This window comes from Silene latifolia, chromosome 6 (assembly GCF_048544455.1).
Source record: "Silene latifolia isolate original U9 population chromosome 6, ASM4854445v1, whole genome shotgun sequence".
NCBI lineage: Eukaryota > Viridiplantae > Streptophyta > Magnoliopsida > Caryophyllales > Caryophyllaceae > Silene > Silene latifolia.
The window spans coordinates 116,534,868-116,558,154 of NC_133531.1; the positions used below are offsets into that span (position 1 = coordinate 116,534,868).

The 23,287-nt window shown below is 36.4% G+C and overlaps 1 protein-coding gene across 1 annotated transcript; it reads left to right on the top strand.

Annotated features, from left to right (window-relative positions):
- Nucleotides 1-6,958: 6,958 nt before the first annotated feature.
- Nucleotides 6,959-19,249, top strand: LOC141587143 (ABC transporter B family member 2-like). The gene is made up of 12 exons (XM_074408582.1): nt 6,959-7,790; nt 7,983-8,037; nt 8,217-8,392; nt 11,125-11,325; nt 11,932-12,191; nt 12,805-13,345; nt 13,908-14,287; nt 15,071-15,474; nt 15,684-15,925; nt 16,402-16,649; nt 17,182-17,594; nt 18,304-19,249. Exons 1-12 carry the CDS (start codon nt 7,494-7,496, stop codon nt 18,852-18,854), a joined length of 3,768 nt encoding a protein of 1,255 aa, XP_074264683.1. The 5' UTR covers nt 6,959-7,493; the 3' UTR covers nt 18,855-19,249.
- Nucleotides 19,250-23,287: the final 4,038 nt, after the last annotated feature.

Below are 23,287 nucleotides of genomic sequence, written 5' to 3' on the forward strand. Positions count from 1 at the left end.
CTAAACACATTGAACTTGACATTCATTTTGTACGAGAAAAAGTTGCAAGAGGTGATGTGCGCGTTCATCATGTCCCGTCTCGCTCTCAGATTGCGGACATTTTCACCAAGGGCCTCCCGTCCGTTCTATTCAATGATTTTCGAGCCAGTCTAAGCGTTCGTGAACCTCCCGATTCGACTGCGGGGGAGTGTTAGACAAAGGAATATATTGTGAATATTTTCGTAATATGTTTATATCTTTGTATCTTCTTACTCATAGCAAGTGTATCGTTATATTATCATAGAATAGCGGTTTAGGTTTTGTATATATACTCTTCTGATTATTCAATAATAATCAAGCATTACAATCTTACATGTAGATCATACATCATAGGCGTTTGGCACGACATTTCAGGTAGCTTATTTGATTAAAGTAGCTTATTTGATCAAAATTTCAGCTACCTGATTTTTTTGCAAGTGTTTGGCAAGTAGCTTATTTGGTCAAATAAGGTACCTGAAATGAAATGCTATCTCAGGTACCTGAAATGACTTATTTTCCATTTTGTACCCCTTTATTCTATAATATTAAATACTTTTCATATCCTTTTACGTCATTTTACCAAAATCAGCTACCTTTTCAGCTAGTTTGCCAAACACATTTTTATATAGTCAGTTACCTTATCAGCTCCTAATTTTCAGCTACATTATCAGTTACCTTTTCAGGTTTCAGTTACCTTTTCAGTTTTCAGCTACCTTTTCAGGTAGTTTTGCCAAACAGAGCCATAGTATATCTAATTGTATAATTTCTGAGTTTTATGATAAAGTTTTCGAGTTCTGAGTTTTATGATAAAGTTTTTAAGTTTTATTTTAAAGATTATGAGTTTTACTATAAAAATTTTGAGTTCTTTACTTAAAACATCAAGCTAAAAGAAATATAATATTGCTCAAAAACCATACATATAAATTTAATTAATTTTGAGTTTTGACAACAAAAATTAAAATATAACTTACAAACCTTAAAAATTCCAAAAAAATACATATAAGTTCAATAATTAAAAGGGATTTAAAATAATACACCATATGAGCGGTTGATACTTGATACTCCAAGGAATGCTTGTATAAGATAATGGGTCGTTTGGTTCGCTAAGGGAATTGAAGTTCCAAGAAAATAAGAGTTCCCATGATTTTGTAAATCACATGAAATGGAAAAAAGTTGTTTGGTTGGAATGTGGGAAGTTAATTCCACAGGAATTCACACTTACCTAGGGGGGCCTAGGTAAGCAACTTCCCACATCATGGAGGAATTGGAGTTCCTATGGAACTTCAATTCATGTGATTTTGGGCAAACAAACAACTCTCCCATTTTGCAAATCCCATGAATTGTAATTCATGTGTTTTAGAATGGGTAACCAAACGACTCCTAAGTACAATGGTAAGCAATTACCTTGTAGCTTGACAAATCCACATCACATTTTAAGCAATAATTTTGTAGCTTGACAAATTCATTCCAATGGTTTAGCTAGTTTATGAAAAAAATCAAACCTAATTAAATTTAATAAAATTAAAATTATGAAAAAAAAACTAATTTGTCATTGGTTGATTTGATATTGTGGGTCAATTTAAGCAACTAGCTTAATGAGGCTTGTTGCTTAAGGCAAGCTAATCTAATTGGACATCTCTAATGGTGTAGCAAGTTAGCAACTAGCTTGTATTTTTAAGAAATTGCAAGTAAGTCCATAAGCTACACCATTGGACTTGCTCTAAGCGGGTTGGAGTAACGACTAACGAGTCACTTGTGACTTGTTAAGAGTTAGTATTTCACATGTCCGCAACAAACATACACATCATGCATTCAATGTGAAGAGGACGTGGGTGATATCAATATACGCTTGTAGCATTTCGAGTCTCGCCTTATGGTGTTGATTAACAAGTTTTTCCACTTTACCTTTATTACTTGGATAATTTTTACGGATCCTTTCACCGGCTGGCAAAATTATGATAGTAAAATGCGTTTTCTGGCGATATTTTCCATTTGTCTATGCATGGCTAAAAGCCTAAAAGCATAAAACAACTCTAAACTTGCACTTCTCTATGGCTAATTGTACCATCTATAGTTCTATACAATTTCTTAGATTAATCAACTTTCTTCTATTATAGATAAAATTTGATTTAAAAGACACATTAAATTTCTTAAGTAAATATTTATGAATCAAAATTTCTTAATTCTATTATAAATAAAACTTTATTTGAAAGACATTAAATTTGTTAATTACGTACATATTTATGAATTAGATTAATGTTTTTCGAATTTTTTGTTTAATTTAGGGTTAATTTGTGTTGAAGAACTATTGTGATAGGGAGATTGATTGGTGGTGGTGAACCGATAGCTTAGGTAGGGGACGGTAGAAAAAGGGCAGCACAGGCGAAAAATTCCTCAAAACGCCTTATAATTCGTAGGCTTAATTGTGTGGCCATAAAAATGGGTTAGGCCCATTGAGGGAGGGACTGTAACACTACGCGTTTCTGGACCTTGAGACTTGAGTACTCGGTCGAGTGGGTTGTACTCGATCGAGTAGGTGACTAGTGTATTTTGTTAGGCTTCTGCCTAGGTGTCACTTGACCGAGTTGGTGAGACACTCGGTCGAGTGGCTCTGGTACTCGGCCGAATACCCGGTCTGAGAGTCGTTTTTCTCGCGGTTTATTATGATGATTAGAGAGGTTATAAAATTATTTTAATAGTTCTTAAACATCATTAGCAAAACTTAATTACTCTCTAATCACCCTAATCACCATCTAAGCAAGGATTCGTCATTATGGGATTTCGGAGTTATCATTTTCATTCCGTTTATTATTTAGTTTATGTTTGCTTAAACCCTAAATTGGGTGTTATGCGGGTATATGATTATGCAGTTGTAGTTGTTGGTTGGCATTTTATGTGTATCATTATTTAGGTGAGGATTTCGTAGAGGCCAGGGACAGTTCTAGATCGTCTTGCGCTATTTCGGAAATTTGCGAATAAGGTAGGGTTTTCCTACACAGTATGATTATACCGTTAATTACATTGAGTGTTGTTGTGATTGTTTGATTATAGTTATGTCTCATTGTGAATGTGGTTGTTGGAGGTAATGAATTAGATATTGTGAGCCATGTCGGGAGACGGTTTTGCCTGTAATATCATGGTTTTATGAGTCATGTTACTCGGTCGAATAGGGCTAACTCGGCCGAGTAATGTGTCGCGTGTTTTCTGGTCAGGCTACTGTCCAGGAACACTCGGCCGAATAGTGTAATACTCGGCCGAGTAAGGGGTACTCGACCGAGTCCTCCAGGTACTCGGCCGAGTAATCGGTCTGACGGGATGAATTTCCGCGGTTTGATTAAGGGTGATTAAAGATTATATAAACCTCATTTAATAGTTTCTATTCATTTTTACCAAAACCTAAACTGCGTTCCTCACTTCTCTAATCACCCTTAATCACTCTCAAGTCAATTGATCGATCGAGAGTCTTTCGTTCATCTCTTTCGCATAAGTTTCGTCGGTAAGTCACTAGTATTGTGTTTTTTTATTAGATTTGTCTTTTAGGGTTTTGCCCTAATGATTAGATTTGGGGAAAAAGTAGATTGGCATGTTTGTGATTGGAATTGTTGTGATTGTTATTAGGTGAATGATTCGTAGAGGAACAATTCTAGTTTCCGTTGTGTGGTTATGATTCGGATTCGTAATAAGGTAGGGTTTCCCCTACTCAGTTGATTGTATAATGAATTTAAGATGTGGTGATTATGATTTTATTTGTATGACTAGTATTGTGTTGGCTTGTATTTCTTGTTTGTTGGAATTGTGGTGGACTGACTATGTTGGTGAGGTGCGTGGAGCCACTTGTGGGAGAGGCTTCACGCCCTTGATTCGCCCCTTGTGGAACCCGTCACAAAGAGGGATGTGCACATTAATGAACATGGGTTGTTGCTCGTTGCGATGAGCGGGACTTAGATGTGCAAGGCTGCGGCCCCTCACTGGCGGTGTGGATTAACTGTTGTGGAAGTAATCTGACAGGACTACACACTTAAGTGTGTAGTCAGTTATGAGGCATGATTGGCAATGGAGAATGATTGTTGTTGTGGTTGTTTCGTGTTTGTTGCTTATCTTGATTATGCAGTGAACTGACCCCGTTGTTGTTTTGTAAAACTGTGGTGATCCATTCGGGGATGGTGAGCAGATTGTGACCGGTGGTGGTTGTCTTTAGCTGCGGGGACGAGGATGGGATGTCATCACTTTGAGTCTAACTTCCGCTGTTACAAGTTTAGATGTTTTGGAATTCATTTGTATTGAGATTTATACACTTTCGTTTTGGTAGTTCTTTGGAACGATGTAATCGCTAAACGTTATACTTTAATAAATGTTTCTGAATAGTTACTTTTGATATACTAACCTCGGGCATCTGAAATGGTAACAACTTCTCATGCTAGGGTGGTCCTTGGTAAGGCACCTTGGTATGCGGGGGGTGTTACATTACCCCCTTGTTTAACCTATTGTGACTCCTGTCACAAGGGGGATGTGCACATTAATGAGCTTGAGTTCGCTCGTTGCAATGAGCGGGGATTTCATGATCAGTGATGTGGCCTGGCATCGACAGGGGTGGGTTACTTGTTGCGATGGGATCCGGCTACTCGTTGTGATGAGAGTCATTTGTTGTTATGGAGTTTGGAGGATGTTGAAGTATTGATTGAGTTATCGATCTTGTGTTGCATATCTTTCTGTGTGGTTTGGGATTAATTGTGTAATTGTACTGACCCTTCAAATGTTTTCAAAACTGTGGTGATCCATTTGATATTTCCGACAAATGGTGAGCAGTAAGTCTAGCATGTGTTGATGTTTGAGCTTGCATGCGGATTTGGATGGGACGTCGTCGAGACTATCACATTTTAGCATCCGCTGTTGTTTAGACTTTCACTTGTTTAGTTGAGTTGTATTTCACTTTGGTTTTGGCACTTGTAACCTTGTTAAACATTACTTCATATTAATAACAGTTTCTTTATGATCAATTTGATATGTACTACCTCGGGCAAACGAGATGGTAATGCTTCCATTTGCTAAGGTAGGCCTTGGTAATTAAGACACCTCGGTAGATGGAGGTGTTACAGGGACGATGTTGTCGCCGGTGAGGGGAAGTCGTGTATATCACGTCGCCGGTCGGGGAAGGGAGAGGGGGGGGGGGGGCGTTTTGAAGTCAAGGAATTAGAGTGGGAGGAGGATGAAAAGTGTCGATGGTGTGTTTGTTAGATAGCCGATGATGGTCGTCATCATTTTCTTATAGTGATGATAGGGATGAGGCCAGTGGCAGGAGGGGTGGAGAGGAAGGGTGGTTGGTACATGGGGTGGTGGATTGGTGATGAAGGGTGCTTAAGCTGATTAGCTAATTGCACCTTTCATTTCTTTTTGTTTCCTTTTTTTTTTCTCCGAAACATTCCACAACGAATATATGGGAGAAAAATGGCCGGAAGGAGTAGTATGGGAAAAAGTGTATTGTAGTCTGTAACCAGTAAAATGTATATTGTGAAAATTAACACCCATTTACTATAGGCTATTATCTTAACAGTACATGTGTAAAATCGTCTTATACATAAATTGGATATCATTGGGGCTATTTGTGAATTAGACAAGGAAGGTTTTGGTACAAAAATAAGAAAATACAGATTTGGAAAATTTGCAACAAATAAACGAAATTGAACCTAGATCCTCCCGGATGAATGGTTTATAACGAGAGCATCCAATCATTGATGACCCGTTGAGACGTTATCAACTTATTAATTATCGTTAAATTTTTTTAATATCAAGGGAAAAATGATGACAACTCTTACAATGAGAGTTGTATTTTGAGGTTTCTTGTGATTCCGGGGATTATGCTCCTTTTAATTTCCGGCCATTGTGCCATAAAGCATCGCCAACTAGGTGTAGACCTAATCTCATAGGTTATGGAGTAAGTATCTCTCATGCTCGAGGTGAGAATGGGTGGCAGAGGAGGTTTGACTGGGCAGAGAGATAACAAAGGTTTTGAAAGTGTTGTCGAAGCATGGTGGATTGGAAGAAGGAGAGGGCACGATTTATGACCTAGTTCTGGCCATGCCGCTTTACTAGAGGTGCACAAGTTGAAGATTTTTAAGAATAAGGACACGAACTCCGTTGATATGCGGCAAGTGAAAGGGATGTGGGTCGAGGTGGACCGAAACTAAATAGGAGGGAGGACACTTTGATATATAGTACATGGAAGGCGAAGGGGTGTAGAATACAGTGAAGTAGAGAGCTCTGACGGAGAGGGTGATCAAAATTAGCAATATGGATGTTTGGGTAGAAATGAAGTTAACACATGCTTTGTTGTGACTGATCGAAAAGGATTGAAAGGGATCGATCTATTGTGTTGTTGTGGATCACCTTCCATAAAATGAGATATGGTCGGTTCGTGACATAGAGGTTTTTGTGGTGGTGCTTGGTTTGAGAGAGGCTATGGCGATTGTTGGATTTGAGAGATTGGTAGGTGAATAAATTGGTCAGCGAAGTCAAATAATCATCAATATAATACGTAAGATAAGAGAGGAAGAGCAGTTTTCATTTATTTTCAGATGATGTTTCTATTAAGTCCAATTGTTAGTTTGTTTTCATTGATTGGATTTTATTAGTAATTTAGCTAATAAGGTTACTCGTGAATTATATAACTTATTCGAAACCTTGGATTATTGGTAGACGTCCTTGGTTGTTTGACTTTACATGCAACTAGTTTCTGTTATATCAGGACAATTACCATCCCAACTCCCAAGGTTCCAATTGAGGACATTTTCAAAAATAAAAATATTATGTCTATTAATATTTGAGGACATCTATTGACTATTGTAAAAACACAAGTGACATGTCTTGGCTCTAGATTGTCTATGTTATTGACCATTTTACTTGTATACTCGGTATTAAAGAGAAAAGACAACACAAAGCAATTAAACATTATTCAAACCACACACGAGAATGATATGCTAATATTTTTGTTAAATCAATGCACCCAACTGAAATCATTCAACAAACAATTTCACTCTCGTTAAAGGCTAAAATGCCAAAACTTTATTGGTACGTCAATTTAAGAACATAGTTGCTAGAAACTGCAGTAATTCAGTAAGAAAGCCAGAAAATCCAAGCACACCCACACCCACATCTTAGGACACAGTCAAACAGTGAGTTTACAGTTGTGTAGTTAGCCATGCAGTTATGTTGTGTTTATGCCCTTCACTTTAAATGACGCCTCCTTTCTCCCAACTACTACTTACTACCTTCTAACTTCCCTCCTTTTTTTCTACTAAAACACTCACTACTACCACTTATGACTCTATATTATTATTCTTCCCTTTAATTATATCCTAATAATATCCCCCCCCCCCCCCCCCCTAATAAACTTGCCCATACCCCCTAATTTTCCGTCTGACGATATATCAGATAAACTCGTTCTAATTAATTTTATTTCGATATTACAAAAAAAGAAAATGAATATTCAATTACAAGAGAGGAATTCGAATGGCGAGGAGTTCGAGGAGGTTGAGAATATAAAGGAAGAAGAAGTAAAAAATAATAAAAATAATAATAAAGAAAATAAAGTGCCCTTTTCAAAATTGTTCTCTTATGCTGATCCATTAGATTATTTTCTCATGTTTGCTGGTTCAATTGGTGCCATTATCCATGGAGCTTCTGTCCCCGTTTTCTTTATATTCTTTGGCAAATTGATTAATCTCATTGGTGTTGCCTACCTTTTTCCTAGAGAAACTTCTCATGATGTTGCCAAGGTACATATTTGTCAATTATTACAAGTAATAATATTATTCAGAAAGAGTCTCTTTGTAATTCTAACTACTCTTGTTTATCGATCATGGCCGGACGAGAGGCTTTGAGACACTGAGTTAATTACGATACTTTTGCATTACACTATCTACTGAATTGTACGTACATTCCTAATACTAAACTTAATTTTTTTGCAGTATTCCTTGGATTTTGTTTATCTCAGTGTAGTAATACTGTTTTCTTCATGGGTTGGTAAGTAATGACTACTGTCTAATCCACTATTGTTTCATTTTTTTTTTCCGTCTCAGTTATTTTTTTTAACCTTTTATATTATTTGTAAAGGATATGTTAGTAAAAGATAAATAAATGATTAAGATGAAAAGAGTAGTTTATTTAGTGGTACATTTAATTAATGATAATAAAAATTATAGAGGTGGCATGTTGGATGTACACTGGAGAAAGGCAAGCAGCAAAGATGAGGATGGCATATTTAAGAGCAATGTTGAGTCAAGATATCACTCTCTTTGATACAGAGGCTTCTACAGGAGAGGTTATTAATGCCATCACTACTGATATTCTGGTTGTTCAAGATGCTATTTCTGAGAAGGTAATAATTACTCTATTATTTTTTCATTTACATCAAATCACTAATTTAAAACATAATCTCTTCTCGAAATAAATGGGTTTAGTAGGGCTAAATAAGTTGAGAACTTGACTTGAATTACTACATTAAACTGGGTTCAGATATTCGGTTTTTCATTCGGGTGTCGAGTTTTAGTAGACGTAAAAAAAAAAAAGTTGCCCGAAAAAATAGGCTATCTTATTTTTGCTATATATGTACTTCGTATTTTGTTTAAGTACACGAAAAGAAGATGTTGGCCGAAGGTAAATACAATGTCGAGAGAATTCAAACGCATAACATGAGTATTATTAATCATGATTTTACTAGTTAAACTCGCTATCATTTGATTTTTATGGTATATAAGATAATTAAATAATAGTGTGAGCTTATAATTGATTAAAAATAATAAGTTGAGTAGAAAATAGTCTCATCTCACGTCTAGATAAGGATATCGTGAGCTTATAATTGGTGATATAACTCAATAATTGTTGATCGATTAATTATTCAACATTACAAATCGAATTGAATAATGAATTGCCCACTTGAAGTTGCTTCCAATAGTAAAGCATTTTGACATTTTTAGCTACTCAATATCTTTCAAGGAAATATTCTTGTGTCCATTTTCTTCTGTTTTTAGGTGATTTATTAAGCAGTTGCAATAGTGAATTAATTAATTAATACAGAATAGTACGTGTACGTTTTTTATTTGATATAGTTCAATTTTAAGTCTACGCCACCTAACTAAATTTAAATAATTAAATATTGCATTTTTACATTATTTGAAATACATTAATTCTCGTTTCAGAAGGACTATTCCTCTGAAGCTTTCAGACAACCTTATGTGATAATTTTTATGGAAAATGTTGCCATATAAACCGAGTTACATTTAACTGTAAGTGAGTCACATATATCCATCTAAAACCTTCAAATGAGAATGACCGTCTCAAGGAGGTCTTCTGTTTGAAATATTTGTTGGGGTAGTTGTGAAATTATAAATGTATATCCACCACAATATATATAGTTATGGTCCTTTTGGATACAATTTATCGTATCTTGGATGGCAGCTATTTTGTTTGAGGCAATTGCATGTGTAACCACAAAAAAGAGTTTAGGTGTAGTACGTCGTGTAGAGGACATGAAATTAATGCAAACCCTACTACAATTATCTTGGCATGAATTTTTTGGCTTCAAAATTAATGCCATTGAGGTGAGGCGAGGTGTGGTGGGTCTACATTACTTTTTCTTTTCTAGAAATAAAAATGCACTTACCTTTGGTTGGATGCTAGGTTATATTTTCCACAATTAGAATAGTGAATGAGTTGACCTTAAATTAGTTGTTCTTAATTCAATTCAGTTTTGTTTATGTCAATTCAGTTTAACATTTATAAATTCATATTCTGTTTAATTCGATTCAATTTTATTGGTCAATAATTTCTCGAATTATATGTACAACTATTGTTTCAATTAATTATCAAACAATTTTAATATAATCATTTTAGTTACCTTTAGAGCATCTTCAAATCTCCATCGGTAATCGATCTATTTACTACACCCATACTAATTAACTTTCCTATAACAAAAAAAAAGCCTAATTAACTTTCAACATCATCACTTTTAAGCTACAAACTCTCCAATGGTTAAACAATAAATGTCGTTGCTTAAACGACCCCAAATACATTTATTTGATTGACATATACTCGTATCTCTTTATGAGTCCATGTGACTATATGAGCTACTCCCTCCATTCAACTCCACAAAGCCATTATTTCTTTTGCACACTATTCACAAGCGGACATTCAACTTCAATTTTTTCTCGATACATAAGTGAATATATTCATGTGAGATCTTATTTGATTCGTCTTTAAGAGTACATTAAAAATATCCAACTTTTATAATTTTTGTAAATACGTAACTAAAGATATTTGCCGAGTAAAAGTCGCGTTGACAAACGTGATAAAACATAATGGCCTTGTGGAGTTGAATGGAGGGAGTATTAGCTCCACGAAGCTAGTTGCTCAAACTAAGCTAATTCATATGAAACTATCCAATAGTTGATCAACTAACTTGAAACTTTTAAAATTTACAAACATTTCTTTTACTCTATAATTGGAGATTATTATAGTAAGATTTAAGCTAACTTTTCCGTATTCAATTATTTTTGCAAAAAATAGCCTTAGCCCTTGGCCTTTTAATGCTACTTTTTTAGCTAATTTATCAAATTTTTTTAATATAATCGGCTAATTTATAAGTTACTTGCTTGATCGATTTGTTGTGGACGAGAGTTGATTGAACATGAAGTCGTTTCTGTATGACAAAGTGATGGGACTTGGGAGTGTTTTTGGGTAAAAATGTAGACGATGCGAAGTAATTTATTGACCGTAAAAGAGTGGATGCCTGGATGGGTTAAATAAGGGGTTTACGCGCCATCTACCATTCAGTTAACGGTAAACACCTTCCAAGTTCCAAACCCTAACTTCCCTAAAAATCAGACAAGAAAAACCTTTGTAATCGTAATTAGTCGTAATTCTATAATTATGAGTTCGAAAGATTCCTAAAGATGGAATACTTCTACTACGCTGGTAAATCTAGTTTTCAATTTCAATTCATTTGCTTATTTTATAGAATTCAATGACCATGTAATCGAAATGCTGTAACTTTTTTAGGGTTTTTTGTTTTCTCCTAGATTGGGGAATAATGTATGTTTAAATAAATTGCAGGTTGGGAAAATATTGCATTATATAAGCAGGTTTATAGGCGGATTTGCAATTGGTTTTGCAAGAGTATGGCAAATAAGTTTGGTTACCCTCTCTATTCTACCTGCAATTGCTCTTGCTGGTGGCATTTATGCTTTTGTCGCAACCGGTCTCATCGCCAGGGTGCGGAAATCATACGTTAAAGCCGGTGAAATCGCTGAAGAGGTCTGTTAACATCTACACTACTTACCATGTTATTTGCATTGCTTGATTATGAATGTTTTAACTGCTGCCTTAATTTCACTTTTATTGTTCCATTTTCCCTCCAAATTTATCCCGGATTAATTGTCTCCTTTCTAAGTTTAGTAATTATTGAGGTCTCTTCCCGTGTGTGTACTGGGGCATTCTCCCACATCAGTAGATTTAGAGTGAGAGTGAGGGAGTCTAGTTTATAAACCTGTGGACTAGAGATCTCCTATCATCAATTGAGGCATTCGAGTGATGTCGTTGTAATCTATACTAGTTATGCAATGATTAGCTACACAATCATATATCTACATAGAAATAGAGTTAGTAGTTTTTGCTCAATGACTTGTTTGCTTCGCGTGGTTCCTCTTATGTACATATTATGTACATTGGGTGGGTTCCTTTGTAGTTCAGTCAACGTCTCACCATCAGTTATTTGAATCTAATTATACAGTTTGTATATCTTTTTTTTTTTTTGCTGTTAATTCTTGTGCATGTGTTACAATTCGATGTGGTTTTATTTGGTATTCCTGTAATTTGAATTGCAAAGATACTTCATCACCGTTGACAACTTGCTATGTGTAGGTGATTGCAAATGTGAGGACGGTTCAAGCCTTTGTTGGAGAGGAAAGAGCCGTGAATTCCTATAAAGAAGCTCTAATGAAAACATACAAATATGGGATGAAAGGAGGAGTTGCCAAGGGTTTGGGTATGGGGACGCTGCACTCTGTGCTGTTTCTTTCCTGGGCTTTGCTTGTCTGGTTCACTAGCATTGTTGTTCACAAGGATCTTGCTAATGGAGGAGATTCTTTCACCACCATGCTCAATGTTGTTATCGCTGGCCTGTAAGTCGGTATTTGGTAACTAGTGTTGACAAGTTTACAAATTGTATTTGAGTGTTTGTCATATCACTCTTCTTACTAAAACACAGTTATTGTTAAACTATGCATTTTCTTTCCTTAGACTATATGCTAAGTTCCTCCTTTTGTCTAAATGTACATCCTTCAAAGCATTTTGCTTGATGAAGTAATTTTCTCAAATAATGATCCATTGAAAAAGAAAACTAGAAACAAAGAATTAGAAGAGGCTCATGATTCCTGAAAAATATATTTAACTGAAACTTCTACCCATAGGCAGCTAATATCTTGTAGTTCTGTAAAGCCGTTTCTCAGTGTTCTACATACACAAATTTAATAACTAAAACCAAAAAAAAGTATACTTTGAACTACTTGTAATGATTTTAAATATTATGAAGTTTCTTGGCATAAATGCTTATTCTTTCTTTTAGGTAAGATAAAAAGTTCTAGGATACTGAATTATTATTCTCAGATAACCAAACTTTCAATATATATTAAAGTATACTTTGAACTACTTGTAATCTCTATACAATGTGTTAATTAAACTATTAAATTTTTGTGTCATTTGAGCTGCATAACACTTCTCTAATTCATGTATCAGATCACTGGGGCAGGCTGCTCCTGATATATCTGCATTCCTTCGAGCTAGAGTGGCGGCATATCCGATATTCAAGATGATAGAGAGAGCTAAAGTTAGCAAAGTTAACTCAATAACAGGTCAAAAACTAAATAAAGTGGATGGTCATATCCAATTTAAGGATGTTTTTTTTAGCTATCCATCACGTCCTGAAGCAAAAATCTTCGACAATTTCTGCCTGGATATTCCAGCAGGAAAAATTGTTGCTCTAGTTGGTGAAAGTGGATCCGGCAAGAGCACAGCGATTTCATTGATTGAACGCTTCTATGAGCCACTTGCTGGGCATATTCTTTTGGATGGGGCTGATATTAAGGAGCTGGATCTGAAATGGCTAAGGCATCAGATTAGTCTTGTCAATCAAGAGCCTGCACTTTTTGCAACAACTATCAGAGAAAACATTCTCTATGGAAAAGAAGATGCTACGCTTGATGAGATCACTCGTGCTGCTAAACTGTCAGAAGCCATATCTTTCATCAATAACTTACCAGAAAGATATGACACTCAGGTACTCAACGTGACTGTTCATCTGAACAAGGCAGCACAATATTTATACATTATAAAACTTGATGGGATACAGATAGCATTTAATAATACATACTCCCTCCAATTTAGAAATATCAATCATTTTTTTGTGCTGTGTCGATTCGGAAATATCTTCTACTTTTTGGTACTAGGAGATACAGAAATACCTTTCACTTCCTTTGCGAGGTCATGTGCAAGTAGATCATTTGCATAGGCATTTGGTGAACTACGTAACTGCCCTTTAGTACCCCGTCCAATCCCTGCACGTGGACCACTTGGACAGGAAGCTCAGATTTCTTTTGTTAATCTTTATCAAATTGACCACTCACACATATGTCTGCAACAGCGGGAGGATTACCTTTTCAGGATCAAAACCCAGTTTATAGTTGGCCTTGACAGAATTAATGTCTGCCTAACAAAGCAATAACTGATTCATTTTTATTGGTTAACTAGGTGATGATTGTTGTTTTTATAGTTTTATGTGTCCAACAGACATGGTAAAGCAGTCTCTTCTTTTCCATTGTGGAACTAATGTAGCCTTGCAGGTGGGTGAGAGAGGAATACAGTTGTCTGGCGGTCAGAAACAAAGGATTGCAATTGCACGTGCAATAGTGAAGAATCCATCGATACTGCTACTTGATGAAGCTACTAGTGCACTTGATGCCGAATCTGAGAAGAGTGTCCAGGATGCACTTGATCGTGTCATGGTAGGCCGAACAACTGTAATTGTGGCACATCGACTGTCCACGATACGGAATGCAGATGTAATAGCTGTTGTCCAAGGAGGAAGAGTAGTAGAAACTGGAAGTCACGATGAGCTTATTTCAAACCCAGAGAGTGCCTATTTGTCGCTTATCCAACTCCAAGAGACAGCCTCTTTATCAAAGTTCCCTTCCTTTGGACCAACCACTGGACGACCTTTGAGGTAATTGAAATTTTTTGATATAATTAGGTCTTCACATTCTCCTAGATTTGCCCCGCAAAGCTGAGCCAAACTGAATAACCCGATCCGATAAGGCTGACCAGTCACCCGAAAAGCGACTTGAAAAGTGTGACTTGAACTTGGCCGATAGACCTAAACTATCCCGACCCGAAAATGACCCGGCCTAAAGTAACCCGACTTAGAGTGACCCTATAGACCCGCAATGACCCAAAACGACCCGGCGCGAAATGACCCAACCCAGAGTGATTCGATAATTATCAACGCAAATGACCCAGCCTGAAGTCACACAGGATAGGTAGGTCGGATCAATACCGGTTTGATATTTGGTCAAAAAATATGGGTTCGGTCCATATGGATGTAGTTGGGTATACCATATTTAGTAAAAAAATACTTACCATTATGAATGTTATATTTATTTTATAAACCCTCATATTTATAAATACGTGCCAAGTTTATGTTAATACTTAATATTATGATATAGTTAATACGGGGTACTATTTAATTTATAGTATAAAATTCTAAAATTCAAACTCATAAAGTTTGCATAGTTTTCTTTTTATTTCTATCAAAACGAATCTGAGATTGGACCTAAATTTATGAGTCATTTTGGGTTACGACGTATGAGTCACGCTTTATGTGTTATGACCTTAACAATGGGTTGAATCGGGTTTGCAGTTTTGGGTAGAGACAGGCCCAATTGTAACTGTATGTATGTTGTAACACTTGTAAGGAATCTTGCAGTAAACTTGTTATTTAAAATTGCAGCATTAAGTATTCTCGGGAACTATCACGTAGTGCAAGTGTTGGTGCCAGTTTTCGTTCTGATAAAGTTTCTGTTAGAGAAGATGAAGCAGAACCAGTGAAAAGAACAAAGGTCACATGGGGAAGGCTTCTCTCCTTGCTAGGGCCTGACTGGAGGTATGGAGTGTTTGGTTCCATATGCTGTTTTATGGCAGGAGCCGAAATGCCTCTTTTTGCTCTCGGGGTCACTCAGGCTCTTGTGTCATTTTACACGGAGTGGGATGTCACAAAGAGGGAAGTCAAGAAGATTGCTCTTCTATTTTGTGGAGGTTCTGTAGCAGCCATCTTTACTCATGGTTTTGCTCATTCCTGCTTTGGGATCATGGGAGAACGACTTACTCTTCGAGTGCGACAGATGATGTTTTCTGGTAATTCATATGACCATGTTTTCAACCTTGATATCTTTTACAGTTCACACGAATAAACTTAAAACTTCTTTTATTTATTTATGAAAATCCATTTTTATTTATATTGAAACACACAGGACTTCTGTTTATTTGAACCTTACATCATCTTTTTTCTATGGTTTATTTTTTTTGCAACTATTTGTTCATAAATGCACTCTCTTAATTTGCAGCTATATTGAGAAACGAAATTGGTTGGTTTGATGACTCAAGGAACTCTAGTTCATCTCTTTCATCTCGTCTTGAAAGTGATTCGATATTGCTGAGATCCATCGTTGTTGATCGATCAACAATTTTACTCCTCAACTGTGGATTTGTCGTCACTGCCTTCATTATTGCCTTCATTTTGAATTGGAGATTAACTCTTGTTGTACTTGCGATGTACCCTTTAATTATCAGTGGACACATCAGCGAGGTATGCTCTCCAGTCTGTATTACTTGGACTCATGTGCGGGTGTAGGCCTTGGGTTCATATCCTAGTGTTGGATTGAACAAGGCCATTTTTCAGACATGGCAATTTTGTCCTAAAATGAGGTTACCTGTGTGGGGAACTTCCCCAATACAAAATATATCCTTAATTCTTGTATTTTAAGGATAGATGTTCGAAAAATAAGGATTTAGAATCATTTAATACGGAGTATATCCTACTAAATGCTTCATAATCAGTCTATTCCACTACTTTTTTTATGCGAATCTCCCTTTTTTTCTCTTTTAGAATAACTGTCAGATGGGTAAGGGTTGGGTAGGAATTCCATACTCATGTCACTGTGTACCATGCTAAAAACCAGTTCGGCTCTTTAAGTGGAGTCAATCTCAGTCTTCATTCTGCTATAAATCTAAAGAGGTGTAGACATGTATCGCGGCTTATAATTCCGCGTTATGTCCTTGTAGAAACTCTTCATGCAAGGATATGGTGGCAACTTGAGCAAAGCATACCTCGGTGCGAATAAGCTTGCTGGTGAAGCTGTTGGCAACATCCGCACAGTTGCTGCCTTCTGTGCGGAAGAAAAAGTTCTTGACTTGTACGCCCGTGAGCTTGTTGAGCCTTCAAAACGTTCATTTACACGTGGACAGATTGCTGGAATTTTTTATGGCGTCGCCCAGTTCTTCATCTTTTCGTCTTATGGCCTTGCTTTATGGTAAAGGTTTCTGGATTATCAATGCTCAATACTTTAGATTTGGCAGTCGGGTTGGGTCTTGTCGTTTTTTGGTTCTACTCCGTTTGAGTGCGGTGTTAAAAAGTCATTGTCGGGCTAATGGTTAAACGTCAATCATGTCTGAGTTGGGTCATTTTAAAGTCATTTTATTAAAGAAATTGTTATTTGATGCATATAAAAGTGAGGCTACTTTTAAATTAATCATTCTGGGTGGGTCCCTTTGGACCTGGTCATTTCGTTTTAATCTTTTCTCTCGATTTAAATTTTAAGTTTTTATAAAAGAAAGACAGAATTCGATTTTAAAACCCCTAAGTTCACCTTGACTTTCCATTACATTTTCGTTCTCCCTTTTTGTTTTTCATCTTCCCTTTTTTTTATTCGCATTTTTGGTACGGTTGGAAAGGGTGGGACCCCAAATCATTTTGGGATTAAGGCTCTGATGTTGTTGTTGTTGTTGTATCAGTCATATTTAGCTGAGGTTATGTTTGATAGCTAACCAGGTTAACGTGTCCAGGTATGGATCTGTTCTGATGGGGAGGGGACTTGCTGGGTTCAAATCAGTCATGAAATGCTTTATGGTTTTGATTGTTACTGCATTAGCCATGGGTGAAACTTTGGCAATGGCTCCGGATCTTTTTAAAGGAAACCAAATGGTTGAATCAGTATTTGAGGTACTTGACCGAACAACTGAGATTAAAGGGGATTCGGGAGAAGAGCTATCCAAAGTTGAAGGATCAGTTGAGCTGCGGGAAGTTGAATTTAGCTATCCATCTAGGCCAGACGTGGTAGTTTTCAAAGACTTTAATCTCAAAGTCAAGGCAGGACAAAGTATGGCACTGGTGGGGCAGAGTGGCTCTGGCAAAAGTTCGGTCATTTCTCTCATTCTCCGATTTTATGACCCAACAGCAGGAAAAGTGATGGTCGATGGTAAGCCAATTTCATATTATGTTTGCTCGTTAGATCCTTGTTCATATGGAAATGTTTTTTTTTTTTTTTTTTTTTTTTGTTGTTGTAAAGGACTACGGGTCTTGCGGAAACAGCCTCACAATGGTAAGGTTGCGTACATCCGATCCCCCTTACTCCGCAATTCGTGGGGGCCCTTGAGGCGCTAGGGTAATGTTGTTGATGGATCTTGCAGAAATAGTCATTGCTATTATAGTAATTGTGTATCAACACTTGGACGTGGCAAACAGTTCATTTGTGTCAGATCAGTTCAGGTCAGGTGGAACTATTTACGTGTTGCACTTTGGATTGTGCGGGCCATTTCGGATTTGGGTTTGTTTTTAGTTTGATATTGTTGGGCCATTTCAGATCAGGTGGGTCATTTTGGGTTATTTGGTTACTGGTTGGGTCATTTGGTCTGGGTCAGTCCATTTTGGGTGGCTTTTTCTAAGGTTTTCTTTGTCTTGTGGAAAGTTGAGAATAATTGGGGGCATTAGGTTAAAGTCACTGTCATTTTAAGGTCCATCTCAATTACACAGTCCAGGTAAATCTCGAGTTAGCTGTTGTACTATGATGGTCTCAGGTTAGGCTATTCAGGTTTGGTTACGGTCTTATCTGTGTTTAGCAACACCTTTTTCTTGCATCATTTGTTAAATTATTGTTTTGTTTTTTTTTTCTACGAATTTCATTGCAGGAAAGGATTTGAAGAAGTTGAAGCTAAAATCTCTCAGAAAACACATAGGTCTAGTCCAACAAGAACCGGCTTTATTTGCTACTTCCATCTACGAAAACATCATGTATGGGAAAGAAGGAGCTACCGAGTCCGAGGTAGTTGAAGCTGCTAAACTCGCAAATGCACATAATTTCATAAGTTCCCTTCCTGAGGGATACCATACCAAAGTCGGGGAGAGGGGGGTTCAACTTTCCGGGGGTCAAAAGCAAAGAGTGGCTATCGCTAGGGCAGTTCTAAAGAATCCGGCCATATTGCTACTAGATGAAGCCACTAGCGCGCTTGACATGGAGTCAGAGCGAATTGTGCAACAAGCTCTGGATAGGGTAATGAAGAATAGAACCACTATTGTTGTGGCACATAGGCTGTCAACCATAAAAAATTCGGACGTAATATCAGTTATACAGGATGGTAAAATTACAGAGCAAGGGACTCATTCAAGTCTTGTTGCGAACAAGAATGGAGCATACTATAAGCTAATTAACATACAACAGCAGCAAAAGCTTGATCACTGACAGCAACACTTACATTTCTGGTATGAACTTATTATGGTTCTCGACATTTTCGTTTTTCTATATTGAAGTGTGATCAAATCTGTTGATCACAATTCTTACACGAGACAGTCTCTCGAATAGAGACATTGAATTAAGTGAGGAATATTATTTATGAATGAGTGACGGTTGTTACAGTTATATCGTCCATACAAGATTTGTTATTTGTAGATGGTGTTTGTTGCCTTTTGTCTTTCGCCTTCTTTATGTATGTAAACTTGTAAGTTGAACTTTGGCATGATGTATATAGATTTTATGATTCAAACAGATCCCATTGATTCTCGTAAAGAAAAAATTATTGTACATTTCGGACTATGTAACTGGTGATATTATACAAGAAATTGCAGTTTTCTTGTTTATGTTGGATGTATTGCCACGTAGTTGAATCAAAAGCTGTAATTAATACGCTCTCCTCATTGAAGTTAAAACGTCACGTCATGTCGTGTCGAATACTTGAAGCTTCAATCACCTTGACACACCGAAAACGAAATAAGTATCCGTAGAATAGAATGTGTTGGTGTCCGAGTGTAATCCAAATTTGCGTATCTGATATTAGCCTTGTTATATTCCGTAGCTTCAAAATGTATCACAACTATAATCTCTATTTGTAATGAAATTTTGCTTACGAAAGAGAATTTGTGAAAACTAATAGGCTCATATGTACTACTTTTGGCGTATATGAAGTGGGTTGTGCTTTTTCACATACAGATTTTACTCTTTCATATACGCATTTTACCGGTTTACCCTTCTCATTTTTTCCTCCCCACAGGCCACAACAATTATTTTCTTTAACCTTCTTCCGGCAACCACTTTGTCTGACCTTTCGTCAAACCGTGCTCCGGCCAACCATGCTTCGGCCATTAGTAAAAGATTGTAATGATGTACCATGGTTTCGTAATTACTAATTGCTGCATCAGTTTCCATTTTCCTAGAATTTCGTCTTTGATGGGTAGATAATGTCTGTTAATTTCTTGTGATTATGTCTTGAATGGCATGATTTTTTAAAGGCAATAGAGGCGTTCATTACAATCAGAATCAGAATCATATTGAATTATCGATCTCCCATTTTAGTAGACATACATGCGCACTACCGTCACCACTATCAATTCGCACCAAAACTTCCACCAACCCACAACCCAAAACACCGCACACTAGCCTAGTCACTGTAACCACCACACCTTTCACTAACCATAAACTCTAATTGATACTTCAGAAAAATCTCCACACATTAATTTCATTAATAAACCCTAATAATTTCAACAAAACAAATCAATAGTTGCTAAACCACTAAATTACTTTACTAATTGGAGAGTTACGATCCATTATTCAAATATTTAGAGTTTAGGGGAAAGTGCGTATAAGAATTAATTGTTAGGTTTAGGACAAAAAGGGTATAATATGAAAAGTTAATGAAAAAGTATATGTGAAAGAGTAAAGTCTGTATATGTAAAAAAGTAATTATGTATGAACACTGCTTCAAGTGACAGAATCCTTCCAACTACGATGATGCAAACATAAACCTTCCTTTGTTTTTCTCCTTCACACATTTAGAGATGATCTTTCATTCATTTATATCCTTTGTTTTTTCATTTATTTACGTACGAGTATACAACAAAATTTATATTTGCTTCATGATTGTTGGTTGACAAATAAACGTGACCCATATATTTCATACGAGAAAGTAGATAAATGGGGACTTGGAATATGATTGATAGCAAAGAGGTGTGTAATATGTCGGATTCATACCTATTCCGCAAATACCCCTACTTTTGTAAAAAAAAAAAAAATAGTTTAATTGGTATTTGGTAACATCTCTTAGTTACGACTTACGAGATCGAAAAACAGCGAATTCTTTTACTATGTTGATAGTCTTTATTACGAGATCTTCAATTTGAAAAACAAAATCACGTTTTTCTAATATCGTAGACAAGAGTTACGACCTATCAAAGTTTGTTCGTTCAAGAAACTTTGTCCGACTATAATATTTGATCACATGTGCAGAAAATGATTTTTTTTTTCAAAAAATTGTCTATCCGAGATCTACAATTTTAAAAAAAAATTGCGGCTTTATGAACTTGTGACTAAGAGATACGAGCAATTAAAGGCATTTTTGATAAAAGTAGGGGCATTTGGGGAAAAAATACAAACTTAAGGGGTACCATGAGAATTATCCGAAAAAATACGACATATTACGAAATGCACACGTAATCTACCCCCTAAAATCGCGTTTTTCTGATATCTTAGACAAGAGTTACGACTTGTTGACGGGTTAAAAGTCGTATCCAATCAAAGTAAGTTTATAATCTCTCACTTAACTACACCACTAAAAATAGTGATATAGTGACAGTAAGGGCCGAACCCACAAGGAAGGACTAAGTCAATTGAAGTGTATGTGTAGATACCTCATTTCTGCACCTCGCGCAAGCCACCCGGTGATGATTGGGCCGCATGTTTGGTACGCGGAACGATTTATGACAGTTCGTAAGTTTATCGTCAAGTGATAGCTCAAACACTTGTGTCAACCTCATAGTCGTCATCTACGCGCCGATACGGTCGTTTTGACAGTAATTAGAGTACATTTGGAGTCCGGGTCAAAAACCGTCTTCATTTTCTAATAATCGTTTTAAAATGCTGAGTCAGAATATTCTGGAATGTTCCGGATACTTCTATTCCATATTTTCAATCTTTTAATCTCTTTGACAAATTATATCCCGGGAATATTATATAAAATATCATGGAAATTGAGATCAAACCGCAATTCCATAATAGAAACGCGGAAATCTTTCTTCCGCAGGAGGAAACTACTTGGGAAAGGACGCAGCAGGTGCTGCGCCTCTTCCAAGAGACGCAGTGGCTGCTGCGCCTCTTCCCCAGTTCCTTTTTGCGTATTTTCAAATATTTTCGAGATTCACTTCCAAAGTTTCTCCGAAACCCTAATGCCTCCGTGTGATTAGTATAAATATAGACCTTCGGTCCTCATATTTCTCACGCGAGTGTCCGCCCTTCTCTTCTCCCTTTGCATTCTAAGACCACGCTCTTGCTTTTTGGTGTCTACGTGCTTGAACTTTCGACCACGTAAGCTCGGATCCTTCTGAGTACCAGCCTCGTTTTGCATGACCGACCAATTTGACCAACTCCACATCAATCAACTTTGTTTAATTTCCTCTTAGAGGGCACTTTCGTCGTACGTTCGAGTCGAGCAATCACTAAACGTTAACTTAGTTAATCTCGTTTCGTCAAACATGTAAGTCTGAGTGTGTAAATCCCTTCTTTTATTATTGTACTTTATTTTTGTAATTATTATTGTAAGGTTTACGTCGAAAACACATTCAAAACCGATTTATAAAACCTTGTTTTAAACCTTTTTTACGAATTAACATGGGACAAACGTCGAGAAAGGACGCAGCAACTGCAGCAACTGCTGCGCCTCTTCGAAGAGACGATTCACCTGTTGCGCCTCTTCCTGAGGCTGCCGCAGTTCCTGCTCCCTTTCTTCTTCCTTCGTCTTTTGTTCGTCTGTTTGTTTTCTTTTGTCTTTTATTGTTCATATTTCATTGACACAATATTTTATTAGCATGATAATTTTAACATGTAAATCACTATTGATTAATTCATCTTTTTAATTCCCGACTTAAATCCCTTATAATTCATATTTGCGGGTTTTCGTCGTTAAATCAATTCGGGTTTTTAGAGGTTCGATTCATCAATATTGAGTCTCTGAAATTCATCGTTGATATATTTGCATCTGTTATTTATCGTCATCATCATTGGTTCTTCGTTAATAACCTGTTTAACCTAATTAGTTTGATTAGTTTGTTAATTTGTATCATTAATCTTATAATTCATTAATCTTGTAATTATTTCGTTCTAATTAATTTGAGACCGTCTTTTATTGTTTTTATGACCAATTCACATGTAAATAATATATTAATCCACTTCTATCCGAGTCAAATATCGATAATCAAGCATTAAATTCACCAATTAACATTAACAACACGCAATTCGCTTCACACCGGAATTGGTCAGAATGACGCAAACAACGCTGTTGCGCCTCTTCTAAAGGACGCACTTTCTTTGCTTTATTCGGTTGAATTTCATCTCTGAACTCCCGTTTCTGCCTTGACCTACTTTATTAATTACGTATTAATTAACATTTTTTGTAATATCACTAATAATCTGTTAGTTTATTCGTTTATTCTTTCTTTTCCCAAATCATCCGTTTTAAATGTATTTTCGACGTAAATCAATTAACCCATTGTAATTATTGTAATTTTCTTTATTGTATTTCTTCATTGTATTGTTTATTGTTGCTTGTATGCTCTCACATGTAATTAACATTAAATTTCTACCTCGACATTAATGCATGCTAAACTACGTGTTATGCTAGGATTAATCTA